This window comes from Chiloscyllium plagiosum, unplaced genomic scaffold, assembly GCF_037043375.1.
Source record: "Chiloscyllium plagiosum isolate Xiang-an unplaced genomic scaffold, Cpla_swu_hap1 HiC_scaffold_23, whole genome shotgun sequence".
Classification (NCBI taxonomy): Eukaryota; Metazoa; Chordata; class Chondrichthyes; order Orectolobiformes; family Hemiscylliidae; genus Chiloscyllium; species Chiloscyllium plagiosum.
The window spans coordinates 56,509,205-56,533,277 of NW_028270161.1; the positions used below are offsets into that span (position 1 = coordinate 56,509,205).

At 45.2% G+C, this 24,073-nt stretch overlaps 1 protein-coding gene across 1 annotated transcript in view; it reads right to left on the bottom strand.

Moving 5' to 3' along the window:
* Positions 1 to 24,073, bottom strand: part of itpr2 (inositol 1,4,5-trisphosphate receptor, type 2) — a 136,119-nt gene that overhangs the window by 101,249 nt on the left and 10,797 nt on the right. The window contains exons 6-11 of the mRNA XM_087999698.1: positions 21,302 to 21,553; positions 15,303 to 15,431; positions 12,335 to 12,455; positions 9,113 to 9,303; positions 7,530 to 7,678; positions 2,615 to 2,723 (exon numbers count right to left, since the gene is read on the bottom strand). Of these exons, the coding sequence (XP_087855824.1) occupies positions 2,615 to 2,723; positions 7,530 to 7,678; positions 9,113 to 9,303; positions 12,335 to 12,455; positions 15,303 to 15,431; positions 21,302 to 21,553 (951 nt within the window). The remainder of the gene's footprint in view (positions 1 to 2,614; positions 2,724 to 7,529; positions 7,679 to 9,112; positions 9,304 to 12,334; positions 12,456 to 15,302; positions 15,432 to 21,301; positions 21,554 to 24,073) is intronic.

Sequence of the window (24,073 nt, forward strand, 5' to 3'; positions counted from 1 at the left end):
AGACATATATAGAAACATATGAAGGGAATAGATAAGATAGAAGCAGGGAGGTTGTTTCCACTGGTGGGTGAAGTTGGAACTAGGAGGCAGAAACACAAAATAAGGAGGAGCAGATTTAGGACTGAGTTGAGGAGAAACTTTTTCACCCAAAGGGTTGTGAATCCGTGGAATTCTCGTTCAGTGAAGCATCTGAGGCTACCTCATGGAACATAGAACAGTACAGCACAGTACAGGCCCTTCGGCCCTGGATGTTTTGTTGACCTTTTATCCTAATCCAAGATCAAACTAACCTACATACCCTTTGTTTTACTATCATCCATGTGCCAATCCAAGAGTCACTTAAATGTCTCTAATGTATCTGACTCTACCACCACCGCTGGCAGTGCATTCCACACACCCACCACTCCTCTGTGTAAAGAACACACTTCTGGCATCTCGCCGAAACCTTCCTCCAATAACTTTAAAATTTTTCCCCCCTCATGATAGTCATTTCCGCCCTGGGAAAAAGTCTCTGGCTATCCACTCTACCTATGTCTCTCATCATCTTGTATACCTCTATCAAGTCACCTCTCATCCTTCTTCACTCCAATGAGAAATGCCCTATCTCCCTCAACCTTTCTTCATAAGACATGCCCTTCAGCATCCTGGTAAATCTCCTCTGCAACATCTCTAAAGCTTCCACATCCTTCCTATAATGAGGTGACCAGAACTGAACACAATATTCCAAGTGTGGTCTAACCAGGACATTATAGAGCTGCAGCATAACCTCGCGGTTCTTAAACTCAATTCCCCTACTAACGAAAGCCGACACACCAAATGCTTTCTTAACAACCTATCGACTTGGGTGGCAACTTTGAAGGATCTATGGACATGGATCCTAAGATCTCTCTGTTCCTCCACACTGCCAAGAATCCTGCCTTTAACCCTCTAATCTGCAATCAAATTCGACCTTCCAAAACGAATCACTGGACACTCCATCTGCCACTCCTCAGCCCAGCTCTGCATACGGTCAATGTCTCGTTGCAACCTACAACAGCCCTCCACACTATCCACAACTCCACCAACCTTTGTGTCATTGGAAACAACTTATTAACCCACCCTTCCACTTCCTCATCCAAGTCATTTATAAAAATCACAAAGAGCACAGGTCCCAGAACAGATCCCTGTGGAAAACCACAGGTCATCGAGCTCCAGGCTGAATACTTTCTATCTACTACCACCCTCTGTCTTCTGTAGGCCAGTCAATTCTGTATCCAGACAGCCAAATTACCCTGTATCCCATGCCTGCTTACTTTCTGAATGAGCCAACCATGTGAAACCTTACTTAAAATCCATGTACACCATTCACTGCTCTGCCATCAATGTGTTTTGTCACATCCTCAAAGAATTCAATAAGGCTTATAAGGCATGATCTGCCCCTCACAAAGCCATGCTGACTGTCTCTAATCAAACTATGCTTTTCCAAATAATCATAAATCCTGTCTCTCAGAATCCTCGCCAATAATTTGCCCACCACCAATGTAAGACTGACTGGTCTGTAATTCCCAGGGTTATCCCTATTCCCTTTTTTAGACAAGGGAATACCATTTACCACCCTCCAATCATCTGGCACTACTCCAGTGGACAGTGAGGACGCAAAGATCATCACCAAAGGCACAACAATCTCTTATCTCACTTTGTGTAGTAACCTATGATATATCCCGTCTGGCCCAGGAGATTTATCTATCCTCGTGTTTTTCAAAACTTCCAGCACATCCTCCTTCTTAATGTCAACCTGTTCGAGCATATCAGCCCATTTCACGCTGTCCTCATAAACAATGAGGTCTCTCTCACCAGTGAATACCGAAGTAAAGTATTTATTAAGGATCTCCCCTACTATCTCCGACTCAGGGGCAAGTTCCTTCCATGATCTCTGATCGACCCTACCCTCACTCTAGCCATCTGCTGGTTCCTCACATAAAAGTGTGGAACGCCTTGGGGTTTTCCTTAATCCTACCCACCAAGGCTTTCTCATGCCCCTTCTAGCTCTCCTAAGTCCATTCTTCTTCCTAGCTGAATGCTTTTAAGGGAAAGATAAATAAATTGTTGAACAGAAAAGGAATTAAGGGTTATGGTGAGTGGGTGGGTAAATGGAGCTGAGTCCATGAGAAACATCAGCCATGATCATACTGAATGGCAGAGCAGGTTCGATGGGTCAAATGGCCTACTCCTGCTCCCATTTCTTATGTTCTTACGATCAAGACCAACAGGTTAAATTGGATGAGGTGGAGTTGGAATGATAATGGGAGGAGTGATGGGGGCAGTTACCTGTATTGAGAGTTGTCCCTTTTGGTGGGAGAGTGGAGTTGAGACCAGGATAGGATAAGATCAGATTTGAAATTTGGGAGATCCACTGAGAAGTCTAATAACAGCAGGGAAGTAGCTTTGTTGGAACAATCCTTTGGTATCTGTCATCAATGAGGGGTCAGGGTGCCCTGCATTTATGTTTGGAAAATGTAATTCCAATAGCTTCAAATAAAACTAGTAACCATAACAAACCAGGACCACTAGTCATTTAGAGTCGCACTGCTACATTAACAGGGCCTCCAGACAAAATAAGATAATATTAACTCACCTTTTCTCCAAAGTCATCCTTTCGATTGAGCATTTCTCTCAGCGTTTGAAGAATTTTAATGCAGAGTTTCTCCTCTTTATCCATCAGCTTTTTGGAATGATTAATCAATCTGTGATTAGGTCAACACACTGTCAGTATTGCTCTGTGAAATCTCTGACACACAAGCAGCGTGACGTGCTAAAAACTCATGCTAATATTGTTTTTTTTTTGGTGATCTACAATATTATGTCAGGTCACTTACTACACTCCATATGCTTTATGAAATACATAAAGGTTGCTGTAAATTATTGAAAGAAATATTTCAAATAATTGAAATAAAGAACCATGGGTGGTGGAAATCCGAAACAAAAGCAGAAATTGCTGAAGAAATTCAGCAGATCTGGCAGCTTTTGTAGAGAGAAAGCAGAGTTGGCATTTTTGGATCCCTTCTGAAGACGGGTCACCGGACCCGAAACATTAACTCTCATTTCTCTCCGCTAGTGTTGCCTGACCGGAGTCTCTTCAGCAATTTTTGTTTTTGCTTCAAATTATTGAATCACTGGAGAGCAGATTTCACTATATATCACAAATATCACTATATCCTATCAAGAAAAAGCCTCCAGTGAATTTACATAGACGTTAGAATTTAATGAGATTTTTTAAAAAATGAAATTGACAAACATATTGCGGACTGAAGGCAGACAGCGTGGCCAATATCTGATGATAGGCATACAAACGTTCGAAAGCAAGTGGCTGCAGAGTTAGTGGTGGCATTGGTCAAAATACTTCAGAACCCACTGGATTCCTGGACGGCCCCACTGGATTGGGAAACCACCAATCTGACGCCTGTATTCAAAAAGGGAGTGGATCAGAAAGCAGGAAACTGGAGGCCAGTGAGCTGAGGGGAAACGCTAGAGTGCATTACTGAGGAAGGAACTGCAGGATAGTAAATTTTAACTGATAATGTACCTTGGGACATGTTACTGCATTAAAGGATCTACAAAAATGCACAATGTTGTTGTTTATGCTGTTGCAGCAAACAGTGTCCCAGGTGAAGTTCTCTGAAGATGATTTATCAATGACTCAACATGAAAATGTCAGTTGGCCACTCTGTCCCTCACGTCTGATCGGTCATTCAATTAGATCATGGCTGATTACCAGAGAGGAGGCAGAAATAATTTACCAGGGTGTTACTGGGAACGGAGGGTTTAGGTTATAAGGAGAGGCTGGATAGACTGGGACTTTTTTCACTGGAGCATAGGAGGCTGAGGGTTGACTTTATAAATGTTTATAAAATCATGGGGGGTATGGATAAGGTGAATAGCAGATGTCTTGTCCTGGGGTGGGGGTTCTAAGACTCAGGGGCACATTTTTAAGGTGAGTGGAGAACGATTTAAAAAGAGACATGAAGCAATTTTTGTTTTTACACAGAGAACAGTTTGTGTGCGGAATGGACGCTCAGGTGAAGTGGAGGATGTGGTTACAGTTACAACATTTAAAGACTTTTGAATAAGTACATGAATGAGAAATGTTTGTAGGGATATGGACCAAGTTCAGGCAAGTGGGACTAGTTTAGTTTGGGATTATGGTCAGCGTGGATTGGTTGGACTGAAGGGTCTGTTTCCGTGCTGTATGACTCTCTGACTTTGCACCAAACTAAAGTTAAGTTGTACAGAAGAGGAGTCAACTTTACACAACAACTTTAATATGAGCAGGCTTTCAGAAGTACATTAGTGCTTGTTCAATGGTCCACCCATTGAACCTGGAGGCATTGCAGGTGGAATTTATCTTCAGTGTTGGTCTTGCATTGTCTCTGTCTTCCTGCAGTACAACAGCTGGCTAACAACATCTGCTCCGTACACCAGCATTGTTGTGACCTGCAGAGGTCTTTGCTGTCAGACATTCGCTGCTGTAGAGTCTGGGGAAGGTTGAGCTGATCTGATGTTGGACTCCTCGTCAATGGTGGCTTTTTCAGGCCAAGTTATGGGGGAGTGGTCAACTTGTTCCATGTCTCTCCTTCAACATGATGGGAGCCATGAAGTGGAGGTGCCAGTGTTGGACTGGGGGATGGACAAAGTCAGAATTCACACGACACCAGGTTATAGTCCAACAGGTTTATTTGAAATCACGAGCTTTCGGAGCACTGCCCCTTCGTCACCTGATGAAGGAGCAGCGCTCCAAAAACCTGTGATTTCAAATAAACCCATTGGATTCTAACCTGGTGTCATGTGACTTCTAATATAATGGGAGGGGGACCAAGCCTGGAGCGATACCAGTTTTGTTTCAGCAACATTCAGGGACAGACTGAGACTCTTTCATGCACTAGAACCAACAGCAGTACAGCACAGAAACAGGCACTTCTCAAAGCCTGTGCCATCACATTTTGCCCTTCCATTACAGGATCCGTATTCCTCTATTCCCTTCCTATTCATGTATTTGTTCAGGTGCTTCTAGAATACTGCTGTAGTGTCTGCTTCCTCCACCTCCGCTGGCAACACATTCCAGGCACTCACCACCCTTTGCTTGAAAAAAAATTGCCTCGCACATCTCTTTTAAACTTTCCCCCTTCCACCCTGAACCTGTGTCCCCGAGTACTTGACCCCACCCCCAACCCCGCCACACTCCTCCATCCTGGGATAAAGCTTCATACTTTCCACTCTATCCATGCCATTCACAATCTCAAACTTCTGTTAGGTCACCCCTCAACCTCCTGCATTCCAGTGAAAATAAACCTCTATTCAACCTTTCTTCATAGCTAAACAATCCCCCTCACCCCCCTCCAATACCAGGCAACACCCTGGTAAATGTTCTCTGTACCCTCTCCAAAGCATCCACATCCTTCTGATAGTGTGGTGACCAGGACTGTACACAATATTCCAATTAAAGTTCTCTAAAACTTCTTCTGAACTGACACAGCATGGGCTGCTCAACTCAACAAAGATTAACTGCCCTCCAGTTTCAATACTAAATCCCACTGAAATGGAACACTCCTTTACCTCACAGTCACCTCCGTGCTAAAATTAAACTGATCAGGGTAGACATTCATGATCAACCTAACATGAAAACTGAGACAGGAGTCTGGGCTGTGTGAGAGCTGTATATTAGTTCCCAAACTGACAATGCCATCAGCCGAAGCACTCGAGGTAATTGTGCTCACCATTCAAGTGAATGTCAAGTAGATTACCATCTGAACTCAGAGATCAGCATTAGTTGGGTTAGTGGAGTCAGTTTTAAGATCCTTATGGCAATCCATTGACTGTTTCACAGCAAATCAACAGGAATTCGGAGATCATAACCATCTTCTGCTACATGTGGGAGGCACGGTGGCTCAGAGGTTAGCACTGCTGCCTCACATCGCCAGGGACCCAGGTTCGATTCCAGCCTCGGGCGACTGTCTGGGCAGAGTTTGCACGTTCTCCCAGTGTCTGCGTGGGTTTCCTCCAGGTGCGCCGGTTTCCTCCCACAGTCCAAAGATGTGCAGGTCAGGTGAATTGGCCATGGTACATTGCCCGTAGTGTTAGGTGCATTAGTCAGAGGGAAATGGGTCTGGGTGGGTTACTCTTTGGAGGGTCAGTGTGGATTTGTTGGGCCGAAGGGACTGTTTCCACATTGTAGTGAGTCAATCACAAGGGGCAGGCAAATTGTCCCCAGCACCCACAGCCTTTGGAGCAGAGAGCTCCTCTACCCTTAGTGAGGAGAAGCTTCTCATGACTTGTTACTCGTCCTGGGTCTAGTTCCCATTTGATGTTAGGGACGTTTAACTTTTGCAAATAGGATTGGGCTGGCTGCAGTTCATTAGAGTTTGGGATGCAGGTACGTTGGCTTAAAACCAGGTATTCTACTGCAAAAGCAAATAAATAGGATCAACCAAAGGCCTCACAGTCAAAGAGAAACATGCGAGACTTAACCACAAACTGAGTCCTTACTGTCTCTTCACCTTCACTGCTTCAACATCTCGGAGTTAAGCGAAGGTCTGATCGATGGCACGGTCAGAATGCAGTTTGAAACAGAGCCGGGGGGGGGGGCAACAACAACAACAACTGATGTTGATATAGAACCTTTAACATGGTAAAAAGATCTCGGAGGGCAGCCAGACAGAAATCAACACTGTGTTAAGTGGAGACATTGACAAGTTGTTTGCTTAAAGTGGGTAGGTTTGAAGTTGTGTTTGAAAGGAGTGGAGCGGTTTGGAAATGGAATTCCAGAGCATACATCCCCGATGGCTAAAGGCATGGCCACCAACAGTGGAGGGAAGGACAGCATGTTGAGGTTGCATAAAACATTGGTGAGGCTACTGTTGGAGTTCTGTGTACAGTTCCGGGCGCCCTGCTACAAGAAGGATATTATTAAATTAGAAAGGGTGCAGAAAAGATGTACAAGGATGTTGCTGGGATTGGCGGGTTTGAGATACAGGGAGAGGTTGAATAGGTTGGGATTTTTCTCCCTGGAATGTGGGAGGCTGAGGGGTGACCTTACAGGGGTTTATAAAATCATGAGGGGCATGGATAAGAGGAATAGCAAAGTTTTTTTTTCTCCAGGGTATGGGAGTCCAAAAATAGAGGGCTTATATGTTTAAAATGAGAGGGGAAAGATTTATAAAGAGACTGAGGGGGGGGGGGGCAACATTTTCACGCAGAGGGTGATGCGTGTCTGAAATGAGCTGCCAGATGAGGTGTGGATGCAGATCCAGTTACATTTAAAAGACATTTGTCAGGTACACTGATAGGAAAGGTTTAGCGGGATATGGGCCAGAAACAGGCAAATAGGATTAGTTTAGTTTAGTTTGAGAAATCTAACCAGCATGGACGAGTTGGACTGAAGGGTCCGTTTCCGTGCTGTATGACTCTATGACAATGCTGGAACCCATTTCTACACAACTCAGACAGATCCTCACTGTTCTGTCACCACACACACCAGCTCTTGGCCTATGACCTACTTGCTCATGAAGGCTCCACTTTCACATCTCAACTGAGCGTCACTTCCATCTGGGAAAAGCAGCTCTGGGCTATGGAGGACGTCAACCAGCAATGAGAACTCAGCGTGCACCATGGGCTGGAATTGTTGCTCAAGGGTGGACACTATATCCTGAAAACAAATGCAGCAAAACATCAGGCGACTGAGCAATCTGAATGTATTAAAGAGCTATTGCAGTGAATCTTGACAGTGCTCGTGGTTAACGGTTATCAATGAAACTCATTGATAAATAGAATTAAGTTTCTGGATCAATTCTCCAATGCAGAATCCTGATGGCTTGCATCATAAGTGAGCATATTGCTGATCAAAGGCATATCCTTCTGTTACAATGCTTCAAATATAGCCCTTAAAATCACACAGCTTTAAAAAGGCCATTCATACCATCCTGTCTGTACTTGACCTTTGAAAGAGATATCCAATTAGTCCTCCTCTTTCTCCATAGTCTTGCAAATATTTTTGGCCTGATTTCAAGACCCGACTACGCAATGTGCTTCAGCCATTAGCTAAGTCTCTGTTGAGGTTTTTGACTGTGCCTTCTACCACCTTGAAGCACAAGGGCAGCAGACACATGGGAACACCACCACCTGCAAGCTCCTCTCCAGGCCACTCACCACCCTAATGTGGAAATATATCGCTGTTCCAAAATCCTGGAAACCCCTCCCCAGCGGCATTGTGGATGAACCTACAGCACGTCAACCTGCAGAAGTTCAATGAGGCAGCTCACCACCACCTTCTCAAGGGGCAACCTCGGGATAAAGGAAACAAATGCTGGACCAAATCATTCATGCCCTCATCTGAAAATGAACTTTCTCAAAAATCCAATTCCCACTTGAATGTATCGATGTATAATCTCTAAACCTTCAACCTGTTCTCAGTTCAGAGAGATGGGTTTTGTTGTAAGGTGAAGCCTCAGTGTGTTGTAATCAGCTGGAGCTACTCCCACCTCCCCTCTTTCCTGTTTAGTAGCTACAAAGGCCTGCTTGGCAGAGTCGATAGAGGGAAAACAATTGGCGATCTCATGAGAAGACACTCACATCTTAAACTAGATGCAGCCTATTGCTTGATGGTGGTCATCATAGAACAGAACAGAACAGAACAGAATCCCATACACTGTGGAAACAGGCCATTTGGCCCAACAAGTCCACACCGACCCTCTGAAGAGTATCCCACCCAGACCCTTTCCCCATCCCTATTATCCTACATTCACCCCTGACCAATGCACCTAACCTACACATCCCGTGAACACCATAGGCAATTCAGCACGGCCTATCTACCTATACTGCACGTCTCTGGGAGAAAACTGGAGCACCCGGAGGAAACTCACACAGACGCGGAGAATATTCAAATTCCATACGGACAGTCGCCAGAGGTAAGTTACCTGAACATGACAGACGTTGTGAAGAGGGAGCTGGATGGCTGGTCTTACTCCTTCGAGATCCTAAACCGTTCTCCTTCCAACTCCATAAAACAATCAATCAATCATTGTTGGGGGTGCGGGGCTTGGGACATGTTAACCCTTTCAGACCCTCTCACACTGGCTTTTACCTGCAACTTCTCTATAATATTCCTGTAGTCCAAGGGTGATCCACCGATTGGGTCTTTATAGCGTGGCGCACTGCGGGCAGACATTCGCCAGCCAATCGCAGCCTTCTGTACCATGTTGGAGTGGGTCTTCATAAAGAGGGTGTTCACTTGGCTGTCCAGGTCGACAGGAATTGCTATCGCTCGGCTCTTGGCTGCGAGGAGAAACCAAAAGGGATCACTTTCATCACAGGACGCAATGGGAGAGCACTCACCTCCGGAGGAGCTTCAATCCCCATTCGAGACACAGAGAATAGAATCATAATCCCTACAGTGTGGAAACAGGCCCTTCGGCCCAACACATCAACACCGACCCTCCGAAGAGTAACCCACCCAGACCCACTCCCCTACCCTATTACTCTACATTTACCCCTGACTAATGCACCTAACCTTCACATCCCTGAAAACTATGGGCAAGCTAGCACGGCCAATCCACCTAACCTGCATGCCTCCGGGAGGAAACTGGAGCACCCAGAGGAAATGCAGGCAGTCACGGGGAGAACAATCGAATTCCACACAGACAGTCACCCGAGGGTGGAATTGAACCTGGGTCCCTGCTGCTGTGGGGCAGCCCGAGGGTGGAATTGAACCTGGGTCCCTGCCGCTGTGGGGCAGCCCGAGGGTGGAGTTGAACCTGGGTCCCTGCTGCTGTGGGGCAGCCAGAGGGTGGAGTTGAACCTGGGTCCCTGCCGCTGTGGGGCAGCCCGAGGGTGGAGTTGAACCTGGGTCCCTGCCGCTGTGGGGCAGCCCGAGGGTGGAGTTGAACCTGGGTCCCTGCTGCTGTGGGGCAGCCAGAGGGTGGAGTTGAACCTGGGTCCCTGCCGCTGTGGGGCAGCCCGAGGGTGGAATTGAACCTGGGTCCCTGCCGCTGTGGGGCAGCAGTGCTAACTGCTGAGCCACTGTGCTGCCCCACTGGACAAATATAATCTCAAAGCTGACTCTCCAGTGCATCACTGAGGGTATACTGTACATTCCTTCGGTCGAGATGGCAGAAACAGAAGATCTTGAAAAGAGCGAGGGAGTTTCCCCTGGTGTCCTGCCTGATGATTTTTGCCCAATCACTAGCAGAATTACCCAATCATCTCCTCCACTCACGTCCGTGGGAGCCACGTCTCCCTGAATTGCAACGGGGACTGTGTCAAAGTAGAAAAATTGCTGGGAGACATCAAGTCTGGCAGCATCTGTGGAGAGAAAGCAGAATTGACGTTTCGGGTCCAGTGACCCTTCATCAGAAACGTCAACTCTGCTTTCTCTCCATAGATGCTGCCAGACCTGCTGAGGATTTTCCAGCAATGTCTCTTTTTGTTTCTGATTTCCAGCATTCTCAGTTCCTTTGGGTTTTGAAACGTGATATCAAAGTGCTCCATTTGAAGCATTCCTGAATTCTTCCCTGCCGTGAGCTCAGGTTTTGGTTTGGAATTTTGTCAAAGATCTTCTTAGTGAGAAGCACTGGGTACAGAACATTCCCTTTTTCTCTTTTTAAAAGCAAGAAGCAAACCTTAAATTGGGACTCGTCAAGCCAGACACCATTGCAAAAGAAAGGGAGGGTTTACAGGGGTTCAACAGTTGTTAAGACTCAATTAGGGCTCCACATTAGCCATTGCTGCCTCAGAGTCTCACCCTCACTATCTCAGCTACTGACTCCACAGGGGGTTATGTCCTACAGTTTGAGGGGGTTCGGACTCACTAGCTCGGAAGATCGTTTCCAGGTTGTGAAAGAGACTAAAGAAAGGCAGGTTCTTGCTCCCTAACGTTTAACGATAAATGTTTTCAGCAAGTGGACAGTGAAGGCGGCTATCCAAGATGATCAAAAGATCTTGATCAATTGGGTCAATGATCTGAGGAGTGGCAGATGGAGTTGAATAAATGTGAGGCATTGCATTCACGCAAAACATACAAGGGCAGGACGTATACAATTAAAAGCAGGGCCTCAGGTCATGTTGTAGACCAGAGACTTAAGGGTTCAGGTACATAGTTCTTTGAAAGTTGCCTCACATGTCAACACAGTGGTTAAGGCGGCATTTAGCACACTTGCCTTTATTACTCAGACCTTGGAGTAAGAGAGTTGGGACGTGATGTTGAGGCTGTACAGGATGTTAGTGAGGCCTCTGCCGCAGTACTGTGTCCAGTTCTGGTCACCCTGTTACAGGAAGGACATTCTTAAACTGGAGAGAGTTCAGAAGAGATTTACCAGGATGTTACAGGACTGCAGGGTTTGAATTAAAAGGAGAGGCTGGATAGACTGGGACTTTTTTCACAGGAGTGTAGGAGGTTGAGGGATGACCTCATTGAGGCTTATAAAATCATGAAGGGTATAGATAAGCTAAATGACTGGTGCCTTTTCTAGGCTGGGGGATTTGAAGACATGGGGATATATTTTTAAGGTGAGAAGATTTTAAAAAGACATGAGGGGTGACTAATTTTTTTTTTACACATAGTGGTTCATGTGTGGAATATATTTCCAGAGGAAGTTGTGGATGCAGGTACAGTTATGTTTAAAAGACATTTGGATAAGTACATGAATAAGAAATGTTTTGAGGGATACGTGCCCAGCGCAGGTAGGTGGGACTAGTTTAGTTTACGATTATGGTTGGCATGGACTGGTTAGACCGAAAAATCCATTATCACGCTGCAGGGCTCTAAGTAAATCAAGATGGATAAGTCTGAGGGTTAAATGAGAGGAATGGGAACAGTTCATCATGAAGATCGCACCTTCCTGATATAGCTGCACGTGATAAGACACGTCCCACTCTGTTGTGACATTATCCATCAACCTGACCACCCAACATCCCACTTTGCATTTTAATACTAACAGTGACTTTGACGAATTGCCTAAACCACCCACCCCATGTTCTCCTCATGTAGGGGTTGTAGTCCAGCGCAAGTTTGAGGGATTATGATGTATTCTGGCTCCATGCCATCCAAGCATTCGGCTGAAATACTCTCCTGGTCCTCTCCAGGAAAGCATCAGACAGAGAAGACTTTCATCTATTACATCAGCTGGCTGGATCTTACTCAACTCTGCAAGATAATGGTCAAGTGTTTTCATGTACCATGCAAGCACACCCCAGCCCCAGTGCCTCTCCCAGTGGATCCATTCCAAAACCTGCACCTGAAAGGAACTCCCTGTCAAATCTGATAGATTGCAAAAACAAACAAGCAATATTGAGCAAGATGCAAACTTACCAACTTCAGCCAAGGTCTTAATACAAGACTCCACTGAAGACTTCTGCGATGGATTTGGCCAAGTGCAGTTGTAAATTCGAAAGGCAGACTGTAGCAGTTGAATAAATATTGGCTGGTGTGTCTGCAGACATGAGGAAATGTGAAAGACCATTATATGCCACCATTTCTCTCCCTGAATAATATCAGATGTATTCCCCCGGCCAAACAGTTCATGAGCAGCTTGTACTATCGAGGTAGAGAGTGAGCTAAGCTTGATTTGAGGTGCAATTGCGAACAAGAACTAAACTGGGCTCTTGATTTGACTGTGGCTCAGATCTTCTCACAATACTTTTAATGATTTGAAAGACAGCATTTGCAATCTCTGTTGATTGACAATGCCAAGCCTTGAGCAGAAAGGATCCAATTCGCCCACTCAAACAGACCAGACGGTTCTGGTGACATGGGCTCGACATTAACAGCAGGATACCCGACACCATCCAAGTATTTTGTAATGTACCAAGTTATACTGAGACGATAAACGGCATAAATCTTCAAACAGCAAAACCTTTTTCACAGCCTTTGGATTCAACGCCTCATAGATTTTAACACCTTCGGCCTCGAGACTGAACTTGTTTAACCAAAAGTTTCAAATCAGTTGCTAGTCTCTAGGTCTAATCACACACAGCGATAAAAACATTCGCCATTTGTACATGAAGCAGTCAAATTATGTTGCACTTTTGAAGAGGGCAAAAAGATTGGTGGCCATTCAGCCCACTGTGCCAACATTGGGAGATGTCACAACATTTGATGTGAATAGACCATCTGAAGAGCTTTAGCAGTTTGATTTTACTCACACCTGGAACAGGCAAACACTCATGGAAGGGTAAGGTTATAATAATGATTATAATAGAAGAGTGATTTAAGGAGAAATGGGGTCAATTGGGTAGTTAATGGAGGACTTTTGTCTTAGGCAGGAAAGTTGATGTTGCCCAAAGTCATCATGAAAAAGGTGGCAGGGGAGAGGCAGCAGGAATTAATGATTTCTTACAGTGAGACATTACAAAGGCTTGTTGTGTTTAAAGTTGAGAACTGGAGTCAGGCTGGCAGCATCCAATGATACTGAGGGTAAACTGCAGAGGCACTGTCTTCCAATCCTCCTCCGATACACACGTGGGACCAGAGCACTGGAGAATTGTAAATATTACACCCTAGTTCAGAAAAGGATTGAGCCAAACAAGTACAAGCTCATCAATTTAACCTCTGCTGTGGGGAAGCTTTTTGAAATGATAATCCAGGCAAAATTTGTTCAAAATCCTGGAATTCCCTCCCTAATGGCATTGTGGGTCAACCTACCACGGACCGGGGTAATGACAGCAGATTCCCTTCCTCAAAGCACCAAATCAGCCAGTTGGTTTGACTTGGGTGCTTCATATAATCTGGTAGTTTCACAATCACTTTCACCTTGAGAGAGTTTATCATTTTCAGATTTTTAGTGAAATTGAAATTCACAAAACCAGCAGGGGCTGGATTTGAATTTGCCTTCTCTGGCTATCGGTGCAGTCGTTACAACACTGGAAGAGGCTGTTCAGCCCACTGTAAGAGAATGTACCTAATCCCATTTCCCCCACCAATTCCCCAAGATGCTGCAATTTCTTTCCTCTTCCCGCTATTATCCAATTCCTTCTGAAAGCCCTATCTGAGTCTGTTTCCACCGCATTCTCAGGCAGTATAACCCAATCCTATCCCCTCGCTGGTAAAAGTGTGGTTGTGCTCTGTTTTGCCAGTCTCCACCTATTGCTATCATCTGGTTCTCAACAGTTTCTTCCCTCTCTCTGTTCAAACTCTTTGTGGTTTTCAGCATCTCAATCAAATGTCCTCTCAAACTTTGTTTCCCAAGGCGAACACTCCCCATTTATACACCTAGCTGAAGGTCCTCATCCCTGGAAGCATTTTCATGATCCTTTCCTGGATCCGCTATTGTCCTCACATCTTTCCAGACTGGACAACGGAGGCTAACCCAGATCTTTATAACGATCTGCCATAACTTCCTTATTTTTGTATTCTGTGCCCGTGTTGATTAAACCCAGATACTGTATGCTCTACTAACCACATACTGAAAAGAATAAAGCACACTTGCACATACAAACATGGTCCACAGTTAAACTTCCCACCATCTATCTGGAAATAATTATTCACCCTTAAATTGCAAACATGAACCCTTAGGAAAAGGGAATTTCAGAAATGTAACAACGCTCACCAGATGGTCTTTGGACAGCCCCATGTGCTGAGGAATGGTTCATTTTTAACTAATTAATTCTTAGCACCAGGCAAAGGTGGCATTTAGCATGCTTCCGTTCATCGCTCAGACCTTTAACTATAGGAATTGGGATGCTATGTTGAGCTTGTATGGGAGGTTGGTGAGGCCACTTCTGGACTATCATGTCCAGTTTTGGTCACCCTGTTATTGCAAAGGTACAGGAAGTCAGAGAGGGTTCAGAAGAGATTTACCAGGATATTGCCAGGGATGAAAGGTTGACAATGACTGGAAAAGCTGGAACTTTCTTCTCTGGAGTGGAGGTGTTTGAAGGGTGGTCTCATAGAGGTTTGTAAAATCATGAGAGGGATCAATAAGGTGAATAGCAAGTCTCTTTTGTGTAGGAATAGGGATTTCAATATTTTTAAGGTGAGAGGAGAAAGATTTTAAACAGGCATGACGGGCAATTTCTTTTCCCCACAGAGTGTGGTTCAGTTGAAGTAGTGGATGTAGGTACACTTACAATGTTTAAAAGACATTTAGACAACTACATGAATGAGAAATGTTTGGAGGGGTATGGGCCAGTGCAGGCAAATGGGACTAGTTTAGTTTGGGATTATGATTGGCATGGACTGGTTGGACTGAAGACTCTGTTTCTATGCTGTATGACACTATGAATACATAATTCAGCAAGTTATATAATTCAGGAGACAGGTTATCACAAAGATGACTTACTTGTAGACTGGTGCTGTTATCAGAGAATGGAGAGCTGAAGAAGCCACTGATGATACTCATTACTGTGTCTGTCATGTATTTCTCCAACGCAGTATCAGCATGTTTCCTGTCTGTTGTAGTGTTGCAAACCTTCATCAAAACAGACAGTTCATGACAGTTAACCTCAAATCAAGGAGGCAAGTGAACTCAAGAGACAACAGCCAAAAGGGGATGACGGGAGTTCAATAAATGGAAGGGCAAACCAAAACACAGTGGATTCAAACTTCAGGTGAATTGGTCAAGTTTGTCAACATCCCTTGATTCAAGCAGCGGGGATAACAAATGCTAATGCCCAATAGAAAGGCAGGGGGGACAGAGATTGGCCAACAGTCTGACATCGCACACTATTTTCAATTCTATTTTTAAAAAATCTGGAATTTACATCCTGCCTATCACAACCTCAGGATGTTCCAAAATGCCTTGGAGCCAAAGGAAGTTAGTTTTGGAGTGGAGCTATTGTTGGAATGTAGGAAACACGGCAGCCATTTTGCTCACAATAATGGGATCATTTATTGGCACCATCTGTGTAATGGTGATGTGCATAGAGAGATCGGCCAAACATTTGGGAGCCTGCCCTTCCACAAAACGCCATTATCGAATCGTTTCTGTCGAACCAACGAGGCCTCATTTGGACCTCATCTCTAAAACACAGCTCTCCACTGACACCTCAGCGCTGCATGGGTGGAGCAAGCTAACCATCATTCCCAAACCTTGGGTGTGGGGTTTGAACCCACAACCTCAAAATTACAATGGAGTATCTAAGAAGGAGCATCTGTTGGGGAACCAATCTTGTCACCTCGCCCCTTCATCAAAAGCAGAATTTTTAAAAAATTCTGACATCTGGTTAAATCCTCTCTCTTACATTAGTATTGGTTTGCAGATTTCGGATAACACTGTATAACTTTGACATTACAAATAATATTCAGCACCTGTGTTTTCAAAGATTTACAATTCAGTCACTACTTATTTGGGGCAATATTTACTACAGCTATGTAGATTTACTCTCGGACTGTCAACAAAGATTCTTACAGACCAAGATCTTTCTTTCAAACTCCAAATACCAAAAGCAAAATGCTGCACATGCTGAAGGTCTGAATTAAAACAGAAAATGCTGGAAATATTCAGCAAATCTTTCAGAGTCTACAGTGAGACAAAGAGGTGGTGTTTTGAGTCAAATATGACTTCTCTTTGTAACAAATTAGTACAACTCAGCTTCTTCTGAAAAGTTAATATTTCAAATCCAGTGAGGGCTTGCAATATTAACTTTGTTTCCGTCTGTCAACAGATGGAGTGATGATATAATGGCTTGAAGAGGTGTATTTTGTCCATTTTTTCCACAAAGAGACTACAGGTATCGAGTGGCCTGCTTCAAAGGTCAATAAAGTAAACAGCTTGAGGGGCCTTGGGATTTATTTTTAAAAAGCTGGAACAATAGAAGCAGCCTGAATGGGTGAGGTCAAGCTCTCAAAAGCTCTAGGATTTTCAGTTTTAGCTTTCAGCAGTTTCCGGCTGAAAGCTCTTATTCCTCTCTGTTACAGCTAAAAGGTGGGGGGGGCTCTTCCTGCTGCTACAATTCCATGTGAGGCAATTTAACTTACTGAATGTGCCTTTGCCAATGGTGTGCTAATGGGATGTCACTTTACTGGAACAGTTAATTAGTAATAGTTAATATATATGTAATTTTGTTAAGCATTTTGAGAGCGTTAAAGTTAAGCCAATTCTTTTCTTTTCATTTTGTCTGTATTTTAATTATAGTTCGTGAACAAAGTGTGTTTTGTTTCAAGCCTGGTAATTTGACCAAATGAATTGCATCTGGCACGTTACCTTTAAATTAAGAAAAAGGGTGCAGACTAATCTTCTGAATATATTCTGATCCAAAACAACACTGACAGACTTTCTCCAGCACTTTGCATTTTTATTTCAGTCCTTGTGATACACTGAAGACAGCCTGACTTAACCTGCTTCACGTTTAATGGGAAATTTCACCTTCAGTCTATTCTGGATGCCTGCTCAAATCATAGAGGAGGTTCCTCTGCGAGACTTACCCGAACCATGTCGACAACAAAATTCTCAAAGAGTTTCCAGATGTGGTTGCTGGTGTAAATCTCTTTCATCTCCACCTCTGTGTCCACGTAGCAATGATTCACAAAATTAACGTATGCTTTTTTCACCTGCAAGGACAAGAAATGCTGTTTCTTTTCCCCCCCAGGTTCACCACAAGGAGAGATCCCATTAAAGGAGCTACGGCTAAGAAAAGAGAGATTTTTGATGCCTCAGTTAATTTTCTCTACATACTCCTTCATGGGCAGCACGGTGGCTCAGTGCTGCCTCACAGCGCCAGGGACCCGGGTTCAATTCCCGCCTTGGGTGACTGTCTGTGTGGAGTTTGCACATTCTCCCCGTGTCTGTGTGGGTTTCCTCCGGGTGCTCCGGTTTCCTCCCACAGTCACAAAGATGTGCAGGTCAGGTGAACTGGCCAGCCATTCCTGATGAAGGGCTTTTGCCCAAAACGTTGATTTTCCTGCTCCTCGAATGCTGCCTGACCTGTTGTGCTTTTCCAGCACCACTCTAATCTAGTCTCTGGTTTCCAGCATCTGCAGCCCTCATTTTTGCCATGCTAAATTGCCCATGGTGTTAGGTGCATTAGTCAGGGGTAAATGTAAGGTAGGGGAATGGGTCTGCGTGGGTTACTCTTCGGAGGGTGGGTGTGGACTTGTTGGGCTGAAGGGCCTGTTTCCACACTGTAGGGAATCTAATCTAATCCTTTCTCTAGGTCATTTAAATCTTCATTCTTAAACTGTGAGGATTTTGAAGGAGGCCAGCTTAGGTGAGGGGAAAGTTTGGATAGATTTTGAGACGGTTGTGATAAGTGGAAGAGGACAAGAGAAATGGGAGGGTGAGCAAGCAGGGACTTGGAGGGGATTGCAAAAGCGACTGGCCCCCACTGTGGTTCATGGCAGAATATCAAAAGGCAGGCAGGGCAACACCTGCAGGAGTAAGGGAGTAACCACTAGTGAGCACTGCGGTGGACACCGTTTTACTGGTGAACGGGGGATAACTGAAGAAAGTTAGCTGATACACACTGAAGGAAGGAAACAGGAGCCTGGTACCAAACGCCCACTGAAGGCAACATTGCTGCCTGGCATCCGGTCCCCAAAATGTCTTTGACCCCTCAGTAAGTACGCTGTTAGTGGCACAAAGTGGTGACCCACCCAAAACGTTCGACATTTGCTCTCAAGTCTCACAAACATTGTTTAGGTATGGCATGGTGGGGGCCAGTCAGAGGCCCCATTTATCCCAGGGCTCACTGACTTCAGTCTCTCTGAGGACCCTCACAGAGTATTTGGGGGAGGGGGGGGGGGAGGGGAGGAAAAAAAAGAGTTGGTGAAGAAGGGGAGGGAGCTGTGGGTGGGGAGGTGTAGACAGGGGATTCTGTGGGAGAGTATCATTGGGGTAGGGAGAGGGGTTGGAAGACTAGAGCCAGGATGTAGAAGAGGAGCCAGGAATGGGGGCAGATTGAGGGTGGGCAGAGGGGGCACAGTGGGGTGAAGGCATAGGGTAGGGTGGGGAGATTGAATATTAGCCAGAGGGGACGTGGAGGGGTGGAGTAGGAGATGTGAGGAATTTGTCCTCTTGATTCAGAGTGTGGTTAGCTCAGTTTTATTGTGAATTAAATGGAGAGTAACTCAGAATTCCAATGATTGGAATTGTGCAGATGCCCGACTTTATGAACAAAAAGTTAACCAAGGGGTTCAAATTAATTTGACAAAGTTGCTAACAGAAAGCTTTGATCTGTATGGAACAGTTAGACAGAACTTCTAGCTACAAACCACCAGGTATATCCCAGTGTTTACCTTCACCCCACCGCCGCCGCCCCCCCCCCCCCCCCCCCCCCACCCCCACCTCCAACTTACACACTACCTGCACATCCTCCTATCCCTTACTTCCTCAAATATCCATTGAATTGTCGCTTAAATGCATCGAAACGAACCACCTTGGAAAATCCTTGAGAGACTGGATTCCGGACATTCTCACCTTTCTCTAGATCAAGGAATTTCTCCAAAGTTCCCGGCTGGACCTCAGATTAATAGCCTCTAACTTTGGTCAACCCCACAGTGGATTGTCTATGGATATCCCTCTGAACCCTTTTCATAGACACATGGAAAACAAGAGCAGCTATAGGCCACTTGGCCCTACAGGCCTGTTCTGCTAATCATTGTGATCACTGATGATCATCCAACTCAGTCACCTGCTCCTTCTCCCCAAATCCTTTGATCCCTTCAGTCCTAAGAACTATAATCTAACTCCTTTTTGAAAACATTCAATGTTTTGGCCTCAACTGCTTCCTGTGACAGAGAATTCCACAGGCTCCCCACTCTCTGGGTGAAAATATTTCTCAACTCAATCCTAAACAGCCTACTCCATATCCTCAGACTGGGATCCCTGGTTCTGGACTGCCTGGTCGTTGGAAACATCCCTCCTGCATTTACCCTGTCTCATCTTGTTACATTTTACAGGTTTTCATGACCTCAATAATCATCCCTCAGCCTTTTCTCTGTTACTAAAAAGAACATCAGTCCACCCAATCTGTCCTCATGTCCTTAATCTCTCAGTTCTTGAATCATTCTGCTCAGTGTCTTTTGCATCTTCCCTCGTGCCTCTCTATCCTTTCTAGAATATGGAGATCAGAAGTGTAGAGTTGGATGAACATTAAATACTGGTGAGAAGATCAATTTCCTCCATATCTTCTACCATCTCCTTCCTAATCATACAGCCTTTTTCTTTTATTGCAAGTTGTCTGCAGAAATTAGCCCAAATTTCAAGGGATCAGTAGGTTACCCTGCAAGGAAAGGTTGGAGAGGCTGGGCCATTAGAATTTAAGAGAATGAGAGGTGGTCTTATTGAAACATAGAAGATCCAGGAAGAATTGGATAGAGTGGACACTGGGACGATGCTCCACCCACAGGTTAAGAAGGTGTCCAGCAGGCTTGCCTTCATTGCTCAGGCCTTTGAGTATAGGAGCTGGGAAGTCATGCTGAGATTGTACAGGACATTGGTGAGGTCTCGTCTGGAATACTGTGTTCAGTTCTGGTCTCCCTGTTATAGGAAGGATATTATCCAGCTGGAGAGAGTTCAGAAGAGATTTATTCAGAAGAGATTTACCAGGATGTTGCGGAGGATGGAGTTATAGAGAGGGGCTGGATAGACTACGGCTTTTATCACTGGAGTGTAGGAGGTTGAGGGTAGACCTTATAGATATTTATAAAATCATAGATAAGTGAATGCCAAGTGCCTTTTCTCTCAGGGGATGATTTTAAGACTGGGGACATATTTTTAAGATGAGAGGAGAAAGATTGAAAAAAGGTCTGAGGGGCAGTTTTTTTAAATAGGGAGAATGGTTCACGTGTGGAATGAACTTCCAGAGGAGGTGGTGGATGTGGGCACAGTTCTAATATTTAAAAGACATTTGGATGAGTACATGAATAAGCAATGTTTGAAAGGACACAGGCAGGGGGGACTAGTTTAGTTTGGGATAATGGTCTGTGTGGACTGGTAGGGCCAAAGGGTCTGTTTCCATGCTGTATAACTCTGAGCGATAGGCAAGAATTAGAGGTCTCTCGTTTAAGACCGGTAAGAGGAGAAGTCTGTTTTTGTGGAGTTGTTAATCTGCGGAATTCTCCAGAAAGTAGAGTAGGTTCTGCTGCTGAACGTATTCAGGGAAGGGTTAGCTCCTAGATTGTAGGTGGGTGGGTGAGTCCAGCCCTGGGCAGCAAGGGAAATGCGGTTGAGCCCACAGCCATGATCTGAGATTGGTGGAGAGGAGGCCTCAAAGATCTAATCCTGCTCCAACAGCATACCTTCCCAAGACTGTAAAGAGCAAACTAAAATCTCAGCTGTCACCCACGTAGCTGCTGCCGCCTTGGAAACAGAAAGAGAAAGAGATGAGGCTGGGGACCTACCTCAGGGATGCAGTCCTCGTGCGTTACCACCCTCACAATGTCGTCCAAGGGGAGGAGGGAATTGCACTTGATTTCCGTGTACACATTCTTGCCCTCGGTGCAGGCAGCGAGCAGCTCGACCAGGGTGATGTGGTAGTTGAGGGCTCCGTTTTCATCGCTGCGGTCATGTTCGGAGGCCATCATTTGGAGAAGGTGAGGGAACGATGCCCGATCGTTGTAAAACACCAGCACGTCCTCTCCCCCATTGGCCAGCTACAAGAAACATCAAGGACACACCAACAGTTATCAAAAGCTAATGGAGAATTGCATCTGTTAGTAATAACGCAGGAGTGAAACCAGACAGAATGTCATGCCAAAGGGTCCCGGCCTCATTGTGTTGAGCATGAATACCACCCCCGCCCCCTCCCAACCACCACCCCCCACCACCAACGACAAACGGACAACCCATCTTCCAAAAGGATCACAAACAATTGGTTAGATTAATGAAAGCCTCCCTGTGCACAGCAGAATCCTACAAACAGCAATGCGGCAACATTTGGGGTAGATCCAATTTTTCTCTGGATAGCCTTGGTTTAAAAAGCTGGAGTTGCCTGCCTTTCCCTGAATGAGGTCAAATGGATCACAGAGTCAGAGATGTACAGCACGGAAACAGACACTTTGGTCCAACTCCATCCATGCCGACCAGATATCCCAACCCAATCTAGTCCCCCTTGCCAGCACTTGACCCATATCCTCCCAAACCCTTCCTAAGCATCTACCCATCCAGATGCCTTTTAAATGTTGTAATTGTACCAGCCTCTACCACTTCCTCTGGCAGCTCATTCCATACACGCACCACCCTCTGCGTTAAGAAGTTGCCTCTTAGGTCCCTTTTAACGTTTTCTCCTCTCACTCTAGTTCTGGACTCCCTCACCCCAGGATAAAAACTTTGTCAATTTATCCTCTCCATTCCTCTCATGATTTTATAAACCTCTAAGATCATCCCTCTGCCTCCGACGCTCCAGGGAAAACAGCCCCAGTCTAATCAGCATCTCCCTATAGTTCAAATCCTCCACCCTGGCAACACCTTTATAAATCTTATCTGCAATCTTTCAAGTTTCACAACATCCTTCTAAAAGGAGGGAGACCAGAATTGCACACAATATTACAAAAGTGGCCTAACCAATGTCCTGTACAGCCGCAACATGACCTCCCAATTCCCCAGGACCTTTACCATTTAGGTGTGCAAGTCCTGCCCTATTTGCCTTTTCAAAATGCAGCACCTCACATTTATCTGAATTAAACTCCATCTGCCACTTCTCAGCCCATTCGCCCATCTGGTCAAAATCTCATTGTTCTCTGAGGTAATCTTCATCATCCACCTCTAATTTTGGTGTCATCCATAAACACACTAACTATACCTCTTACGTTTATACACAAATTATATACATGACGAAAAGCAGTGGACCCAGCACCAATCCTTGTGGCACTCCACTGGTCACAGGCCTCCAGTCTGAAAAACAACCCTCCACCACCACCCTCTGTCTTCTACCTTTGAACCAATTCTGTATCCAAATGGCTAGTTCTCCCCGTATCCCATGTGATCTAACCTTGCTCACCAGACTACAATGAGGAACCTTGTCGAACGTCTTACTGAAGTCCATATAGATCACGTCCACTGCTCTGCCCTCATCAATCCTCTTTGTTACTTCCTCCAAAAACAATCAAGTTTGTAAGACATGATTTCCCATGCACAAAGCCATGCTGACTATGCTAATCAGTCCTTGCCTTTCCAAATGCATGTAAACCCTGTCCCTCCGGATTCCCTCCAACAACTTGCCTACCACAGACGTCAGGCTCACTGGTCTATAGTTCCCTGGCTTTTCCTTACTGCCTTTCTTAAGTAGTGGCACCACGTTTGCCAACCTCCAGTCTTCCAGTACCTCAAATGTGACAATCGATTATACAAATATCTCAGCAAGGGGCCCAGCAATCACTTCCCTCGCTTTCCACAGAGTCCTAGGGTACATCAGATCATGTACGCAAAGTAATGCCCATCTCCTCTTAAACATACCACCTGCGACAACACACTGACGGTGTGACACTCAGCCTGTGCTGAACTGAAGGGTCATCCTACACACACTGTCCATCCAGTGTGGATGAACTGGGCTATGGAGTGCGGGATGTACAAAGCCACAAATGAAGGGACAGACTGGTAAAAGGCCATTGAAATCGCAACCACTTGGGTTTGGGAAAGTCGAGGTTCTTGTATAAAGTGCGTCAGTGCTTCTGTGTGAAATTAAATGCTGATAAATTACTGCCAATTAAATCTAACACCAAAACAGCTTGACTTCTGATAGATAAAGGAGTCAAGGGTCATGAGGGAACAGAGTGAAAATCAGAGATCAGCCCCCAGCCAGATTAACCATGATCTTCCGGAATGGCAGAGCAGGTTTGAGGGGCTGAATGGCCTCCTCCTGCCCCGAGGACACATGTTCATGTGAGTTTGCACTTGCTGCATCATTGCAAACGTGGGGAACATTGCAAAGGCCCATTGAGCCTGATCTTCCATTCAATAAGATCATGGCTGATCCAATTTTAACCTCAACTCGACATTTCTGCAGTTCCCCGATAGATTCTCGGTTAGAAGAAAGTTTATCAATGGGATTCGAATAGTTAGGTGACTGCTTTTGATTGGCACAGACACAATGGGCTGAAGGGCCACTTTTCTGTGCTGTTAATCTCTATGACTATCCACGTTTGCCTTTTCAGGGAGGGAATTCCAAAGCCACT